Raw genomic sequence first — 8,194 nt, 5'->3', positions numbered from 1 at the left:
TACCTTGTTCTCCGCCTACTATTTTGTCCGCTCAGGGCCACCATAGCTGCCTGCGTTCGTCTCTTCTTCACTCACTGAATGGCAGGCTATGAACGGCAGAGTAGGGTTCACGTCCTCTCAGGCTATGAGATCTAAACAACTAGGCGATCGCAGTGCATAAAGAGGGAAATGTGCGTCGCATGTAAACATGTTTATTTGATTGATGAATTGCCCAAACTATACCGTTTACCCCCTCCCCCGTCTGACGATGTTGTTAGCTGTCTGATTTAAACTCTGTAGGAAACATACAACTGATAAGGCTTAATGAAAACGGCTAATTCTGGAGCCCCTCGGTGCGGCTGCAGAGTACAATGAATAATAATCTAATTTAATAATTTAACAATTGTATCAGACCGCTGAAACGCCAAACTACTTTCAACACTGTCTTTCAGATATATAGCGAATTTCATTGATATTAATCAATTAATTCTTATCTAATCTCATTTGGAGCAGTTTAAAACAGTTTCCCTTATTACTGTACATAAATGTGTTGTTTTATACAGAATGCTGAGAATGTAGCATAGATAAAAAATAACTTGTAAATCCCAAGGCTAAGCCTCAGTTTGTTTATTTGAAGGTTTTCTTTATAATTTATTTAATCTGGGATATATGTTTTAAAATTCATTTATTTCATAAGACTTATATATTTAAAGTTATTATTTTACAAATAAAAAAGTATATGTCTTAATGTGACAGTTAATGCATGTACCTCGTGAATAAAAAAGGCTTTATTTAATTTCATGTATTAAAAAGAGGATAAGAGAAAATATAGTTTTTTAAAAATACATGATTTTTGTAAAATAAATAATCAAGGTTTTCAGTAATTTGTCTGGAAAATAAATGTGCTAAAAAAATCGTAAAAAAATCGTGAAGAATCGTATCGTGAACCTCGAATCGTGATTCGAATCGTATCGTGAGTTGAGTGAATCGTTACATGCCTAATACTGACCTTAACAGGCTTTCTTTTTCTCTCCCAGAGAACTAGGCCAATAATTGCATAATAATTACTTACAAACAATCCAGTTTAATGTAAAATCTGATGTTTTCTAAATGTCATAAGCAACACAATACACAATATAAATAAAGCATACATTTCAATTGGGTGTGTGGGGGCCGGTAATGGGACCTGGATATTGGATAGGGGGCACTGGCCCAAAAAAAGGTACTGTATGGTATGTTTGCTAACACTTATTTTTGACAGACACATATTCTTTATTCTATGTCCCTGTGACACTTTTTGGTCCTGATCCGCTGGTTAAGAAACCCAGCTGTTTACAAAATGAACCAGACATATGTTTTTAACACCTATTTATTACCACCATAAAATAAGAAATTTGGAAAATACAAAGATCAGCTTATTTATACGTCTGAAAAACTTGAGGAATAAGAAAAAATATAAAAGAAAGTAATGAAGTCATATCGTGTATCACAACTTTTGAGACTCATTCTATGATCAAATCTACACATGAAGTAGGAGAGACAAAACCTAAGCATGCAGAGTAGTAACTCTTGTTACGTCAATTCCTACTGTTATGTGTCTAATGCCTATCTAAACTAAAGAGATATAGATAGGTTTATAATAATATATGACAGAACCAAAGTAAGAGACTGAATAGGAGAGGAGCTGGTAAATCACTGCCCCCATGTGGCTGCCATTAGAACATGAGCTGTCTAGGAAACTCAGAAGCCCTTCCGATTTTCTAAATAGATGACTGTAAATAATAAGCATTGATCATCATGTTTGTGTTAATTTTCCCCCGTCTTATTTTGACATTTCTTGAAAAGAGACATTCATGTGAATTATATACTAGGGAAAAAAAAGAAACAAAACAAAAAACCACCATATCCACAATGATAATATTCTTAAGCAGCCAAGATACTTGTTGAATACAAATGGTTCAGCAGATCAGACTTCACACACAACACAAACAGGCCAACAGACTAATGGAGTTCCAAACACACTGCTCCACCATCGATGTAGCAGAAAGAGTGATCAGAGATGAGATAATGGACACAGGGAGACACTCTATAAAGTAGTATTGAAGGGTAGAGGGACGGAGTGGGCGAGAGGGTTGGAGTGTGTTCAGACAGGGCACAGGCTTTGAGGCTAGTTTTAATAGCACCCTGCTGTGGAAGTTGCTGCTCCCCTTAAGCAGACTAGCCCCTGGGCCACACCCCTCCATTTTGTCTGCCTACAGGTTGCCATGTTTGGTACCGCACTCTTGTCACATAAAGGACACTCATTCATTTCACCTTTAGACTAGAGTCCAAGAGAGATCCATTGCCAATCTTGTCATTAGAGCTTATGGTTTGAAGCGCAATCCAAACACGACAAATGTGTTTGTGTGTGTGTTTGCACAAGTCTGATCAGCGAAACCCCATTACATGCATGGTAAAGGTACCCTAAAACATCTTGTGAAGACAAAACTATATTTCTATCTTTTTATAATTAGGATTACTCTAAATTCTACCAAGTAAGCAGGGAGTTGGCTGGGGTAGGTGGGGTACAATGAAGGAAAAAGGCCTGGGACAAGTAAAGAAAAAGTGTACAGAGTTGAAACATGAAAAAATAAACACAGAGAGGAGTCCAGGCCGCCTAAGCACGTTCGCCACGGATGCGACGTGCCAGCTGGATGTCTTTGGGCATGATGGTGACACGCTTGGCATGGATGGCACACAGGTTGGTGTCCTCAAAGAGACCCACCAAGTATGCCTCGCTAGCCTCCTGTAGAGGGAAAGGAAATCCATGAGCGAGAGAATCGTGTGTTCCGTAATGCAACTTTGGAGATTGGTATCTTAACCACTTGAACCCTAGCATTCCTATCCTGGGGGTAACGTTCACAGAAAATCGCAGATCTACAAGCTCTTCTGAGCTTGTAAATCATCTATTTTCAGTGAAGAGATTTGAAGTAGGGGGAATAAACAGCCCAGGGAGGGCCCCAGTCAACTCAGTATTATTTGACCAAGTATAGAGAGGGTTCAAGTGGTTAATGTACATAGACATAGACACAAACCCACCTGCAGGGCTCCAATGGCAGCACTCTGGAAACGGAGGTCAGTCTTGAAGTCTTGAGCGATCTCCCTCACCAAGCGCTGGAAGGGCAGTTTACGGATCAACAGCTCAGTGGACTTCTGGTACCGACGGATTTCCCTCAAAGCCACAGTGCCGGGCCTGAAACAACCGCATACCACCAATACCTAGCTTATTACTGGTGTTTTCATAGACACTCATTTATCGATATTGGGTTATTTTTTTAAACAAAATTAATTAATTGACCAAATGACAAGTTATACAGTATGGCATCCATGTGACCATCGCCTCTCCGGAGGTTTAAAGGATATCAGAGGGTCACAGTGAATTAAATTGGTGTTTTGTGGAATCAATACTTTACCTGTAACGATGGGGCTTCTTGACACCACCGGTGGAGGGGGCACTCTTACGGGCAGCCTTTGTCGCCAGCTGCTTACGTGGAGCTTTACCTCCAGTGGACTTACGAGCAGTTTGCTTTGTACGAGCCATGATGACAGGGTATCACACCTAGAGACAGAAGTAGAATTAAATGTATGTAACCTTGGGATTCCTTTGCCTTTTATGTCGTTGGCTGCGGCACTGGTGTCATCACAGTGATGTCAGTCATATCCATATATGGAGCAAGCGATGTCAGTCTGAGTCATGCCCAAAGATAGGGCTATGATATCAGTCTTGGATGTTTCGGTTAGCTCCATATATGGGGCTCCGGGAGGGGGGTCTCTGATGTCAGAGCTGGGTATGTCATTCGTCTCCATATATAGAATTCTCTGATGTCAGACTTTGGTTGGTCAGGTGTCTCCATATATGGGGATACCCATATATAGGGAGGTTGGGATTGAATAGGTAATTTCTCTCCCTATATGGGGTTCTGCGGTGGTGTCCATTTATGGCTAATGCTGGCAAGTATGCTCTGAAACATTCTTTACAAAATGTGTGTGCTGGACTAGGGGCAAAAGCTAATAATTAAGAATATTAGTTGTAATTGAGGCCAAAAAATATAATTGCAAAGTTGAATTATTATTATCACACAATGAAACTCCTAAAGATGGTCAATACATTATGGGGGCCACCTGGTGAAACTTTTTCAGGGTTTGGCAGCAGCAGCAGCAGCAGCAGCAGCACAGACAACAGAGCCATGCCTAGCCAACAGTGGGGTAAAGTAAGGAAGTACATTTACACAAGTACTGTACAATTTTGAGGTATTTTTTTTACTTTATTGGAATGTTTCCAGTTTTCAGTACTTTTAATCTACTCCACTACATCTCAGAGGCAAATATTGTACTTTTTCTCCACTACAATTATTTTAGTTACAAGTTACTTTGTAAATTTTGATTTTAATTACAAAACATACATGAACCTAGCCAATAGTAGCCATGGTTCACATGACGCTTTGACAGTCATGTTTCAGGAATAACATGAACCACTTCAACCCTATATATGTTTCGGCCATTTGAAGATAGCCCATCTACAAGCTGAGAGTATTTCTACATTACAGTATTGATACTTTTACTTAAGTAAAAAATGTGAGTAATTTTCCCACAACTGCTAGCCAATGCATAAACTGGGTTACCAACCAGTCGACCAATCACAATCGCATAGATATCATCGCAAGTGAACCAATGCAGAAGACCATAGACTGTAAGCAGAAGACCAACATCGAATTCAAGCACCAATCACGTTACAGTCTGCAGAGATAAGGGGCGGGACGATGATTCACAGCCCCGCCCCGCCTCCTAGCGCAGGATTATGGCCGCGGATGAGACGGAGGGGCAATCAAAACGAACCTACCAATATGCATACAGGCAAAGGCGGGACGTAAACTTTCAAACATTTCAACAAAACCGGTTAACGTGCACACACACGGATATCAAAAGACAGTAGAGGACAACTGTATCTACCAGGAGAGCGACACAGATGTGTCGAGCGTTGTTAGATTTGAGCAGAGAATCGAGGTCAAATTGAACATGGAAGTGGAGCGGATGTGTGTGTGCCTCAAAGGGACTCCCTCTTTCTTTGGTGTTTCGCCCAGGTGGGCGTGGTTATATACTTGACCTCACAAGAACTATGCCTCAAAACCACGCCCACCTGGTCGAAACGCCAAAGAAAAAGGCTCTCCCGTGCCCCAACACTTAACAGTGCAGTGGTAGTGGCTAGAAAGAAAGCCTTTTTCACGCGGCTGGTGGATTTTTCCATTTCCAACACCGTCGAAATAAATGGCTATTATAAAGACAAAAATGAACTTTAGACAGTCAATTATCTAGATAAAACGGTCGTTAATTGCTTCATGCACACAAATCCGTACGAAAATGCAACTTACCGGGGGTGAACGTAAAGGTTTTTTTCGCTTGGGAAATAAGTGTTATGGTTGTGTGGCAGTTTCAGTGTTTACTATCTCTCCAGTGTTGCCAGGTTTCGCGAGAGTAACAAGCAACCAGGTCTATGAAAACAAGCCAAAAAGAAGCGTACTTAAAATACTTAGTACTTAAAATATATTCATCGGCTATTTGAAAATAGCCGATCTACAAGCCCACAAGGCGTCGCGGTACGACGCGTTGTGAGCTCGTAGATCTGCTATTTAAAAAAAATCTTGGAAGAAAAATTGTAATATTTTAAAACTTCATAACAACACAAATCTAGTATGGGGGGGGTCCCTGGCATAAAATGTTTTCAGATGGGGTCCGCAGACAAATGCATATTCATTTGGGGGTCCTTGACTAGAAAATGTTTGAGAAACACTGGTTTAAACAACATTGTGAAACAAGCCTTAATAAGCAACTACACTTAGGAAACAAGTCCAAAAAAACGTAACCGCAACTACCAATATTTACAAGCGACAAACAAGCCCAAAGTCGCTTATAATAAGCGGACATGGCAACACTGGATCTTCTCACACAATGGAAGCTGGGCGTCCAGCACCAAAATGGCCGCCGTGTCAATCATCTCTGTATCCCACAATGCAACTGTGTGCGAACATCTTGTAAACAAAAGAGAAGACTGTTTCCTACACCAAGTAGTTCTCAATCTTTTTCATGTCAAGGACCCCCAAATTAATGTCTGGTGGTAAAAAAGATTTTTAAAAAATGTCAACACTCACAGTAAAGTGACAATTTAAGGACTTTTAATACCCATTACCTGAAATGAGAAAAAACACAATATTTATCTGTGGGACCAAGTCAAACTAAATTGAATGCCTCAACTCCTACAATTCCAAGTGCTCATCAGGATGGGGGTTCCCCAGTTCAATATGATTATTTTGGGGGGCCGCTGCCTGAAAAGGTTGAGAACTACTACATTAGACCATGGACGGTCCATTTGTACACTCTCAGAGTTACAGCCACATAAGGGTCCATCCATTTGGTTCCAAACTATCCATTTATCTGGGGACCCCCTGGAATCCTCTCAAGGACCCCTGGGGGTCCCCTGACCCCACTTTGAGAACCACCACCCTACACAATTTCAGCACACAGTGAGCACACACCACGTGAATAACAATGATGCCTTATATTAACCACATAAACTCCTGTGTTACAAATTTTGGTGCATGTCAAACACTTTCACAGTTTTTCTAGAATATAGCCGAATAGGGTTTAATAATGGTTAAAAGGACACAAATAAAAGCGCATGGTTTTATTAAAGCACATGTTGGCTTGGCTGATATGCTTGAAGATGTCATTCAATCTGCAGTTCCATTATTATCTATTTTTTTATTTAGGTTTATACGTGCAAATGCCTATGAGTTTATCTTAAAATGGCCTTGCTCAATGGCAGCTATGGTTTCAGAGGTAGTGTGAACTCTTCCAAAAGTATAGCCACATCCCTCTGCTGCATGCCCTGTACAAGCTCCCCCCTTTCCAGAGGCATACTTTCGGAAACAAATAGTGAAAAACAATAAGACACGTGTCTATAACAATGTTAATAAAAACGCAATATTTTAAAAACTAATTCTGTGTTCCTTATATCATGACATGACATTACAAATAGTAACTGTGAACCTGGTATGGGGCAAAAACAAAACAAATCCTGGTCTAGACCAATGGTTCTCAAATTGGGGTCCTTGAGGGGGTAATATAGCATTAGTACTGACTTGCTAAGGTCTTAATGGACCATTAAAAAAAATAATGTATGAATTACAGCAACTACTGATTTATATTTGTATGACTTGTTTTGCTTTGATAATGTCTTATTCAGCATGTCACCTCACCTGTGGGGTGTCTACGATAAAATTCTACACATATACTATTAATAATAATAATAAATATTAGGTCCCTTGTTTTCCATATTATAAATGTTTCTTTCCATTGTTATGCTGAGACAGCCATATGCATCGCTAATAGAATGACATTATTTTTTAAATAAAGGACTTATGATTCATCTTATTTTGCATCACAAACGGGTGTGTGTGTTCCACCATTTTAATAGGCTGCATATTTTAGGTTGACTTTGGACAAGACACAGATTTTTTCTACCTGTAATGGAAGGCATCCTCTGGTAATGAAACAATCTTCTCTGCACTATCACCCATCAAATTGATATTAAAAGTGTTCCTGAGGTTGGTTCTCCAGGTCTGATGACATGTCTTCTTGCACCGCAAGTGTGATGAACAAAAGGTTGCTGAGATGCCAACCTGACAGCAGTCACAAAAGGGAAACAACAAGCAATAACTCTTATTTTAAGGGGAAATAAATAAATAGATAAATCACTTGCAACACCTTTAATAATGGTTACTGGCACCAGGCCCAGACGGTTGGCGTAATCCAAGACAACGTGTCACTCATGTCACTCCCCATCACTCTCCCCATTTCCTGTCAGCCTACTGTCCTATCAATAAAGGCATAAAAGCCACACAAAAAAAGAAATCTAATAAAAAAAAAAGTTAATGGCACTAGTAGACTCTTCATGTTCACCTGGTAAAGTTACGTACTGTATGTTCATCAAGTACTGTAGGGTGACCATTATTTTCAAACCCCCAAACCAGGACCCTTAAATGAACTGCATGTTCATGCACGTATGCATATAATGCACCATTAGCTGTGTTCATCAGGATGGGGAACAATTATTTTATAACTTAGCACACCTGAAAGTGACTACTGGCCAATCACAGTGCGTCTCTACTTCCGGGTACAC

At 40.0% G+C, this 8,194-nt stretch overlaps 1 protein-coding gene across 1 annotated transcript; it reads right to left on the bottom strand.

Moving 5' to 3' along the window:
- Window positions 1-1,334: 1,334 nt before the first annotated feature.
- Window positions 1,335-5,480, bottom strand: h3f3c (H3 histone, family 3C). The gene is made up of 4 exons (XM_084073943.1): window positions 5,388-5,480; window positions 3,432-3,577; window positions 3,058-3,211; window positions 1,335-2,764 (listed from the first exon to the last, which is right to left on the bottom strand). Exons 2-4 carry the CDS (start codon window positions 3,557-3,559, stop codon window positions 2,636-2,638), a joined length of 411 nt encoding a protein of 136 aa, XP_083930069.1. The 5' UTR covers window positions 3,560-3,577; window positions 5,388-5,480; the 3' UTR covers window positions 1,335-2,635.
- Between the last annotated feature and the right edge of the window lie 2,714 nt (window positions 5,481-8,194).

The sequence above is a fragment of the Gymnoscopelus microlampas genome (genome assembly GCF_963454915.1).
Source record: "Gymnoscopelus microlampas genome assembly, chromosome: 12".
Lineage (NCBI taxonomy): Eukaryota > Metazoa > Chordata > Actinopteri > Myctophiformes > Myctophidae > Gymnoscopelus > Gymnoscopelus microlampas.
Note: the sequence above shows the minus strand (reverse complement) of the source record. Positions and strands in the feature narration are given on the sequence as shown.

Excerpts from the sequence above, each read along its gene's own strand:
- h3f3c (XM_084073943.1), bottom strand. The coding sequence starts at position 3,559 with ATGGCTCGTACAAAGCAAACTGCTCGTAAGTCCACTGGAGGTAAAGCT. Across the intron at positions 3,212-3,431 it reads AAGAAGCCCCATCGTTACAG|GCCCGGCACTGTGGCTTTGA; the intron begins GTAAAGTATTGA and ends CGGTTGTTTCAG. Across the intron at positions 2,765-3,057 it reads CTGCCATTGGAGCCCTGCAG|GAGGCTAGCGAGGCATACTT; the intron begins GTGGGTTTGTGT and ends TTCCCTCTACAG.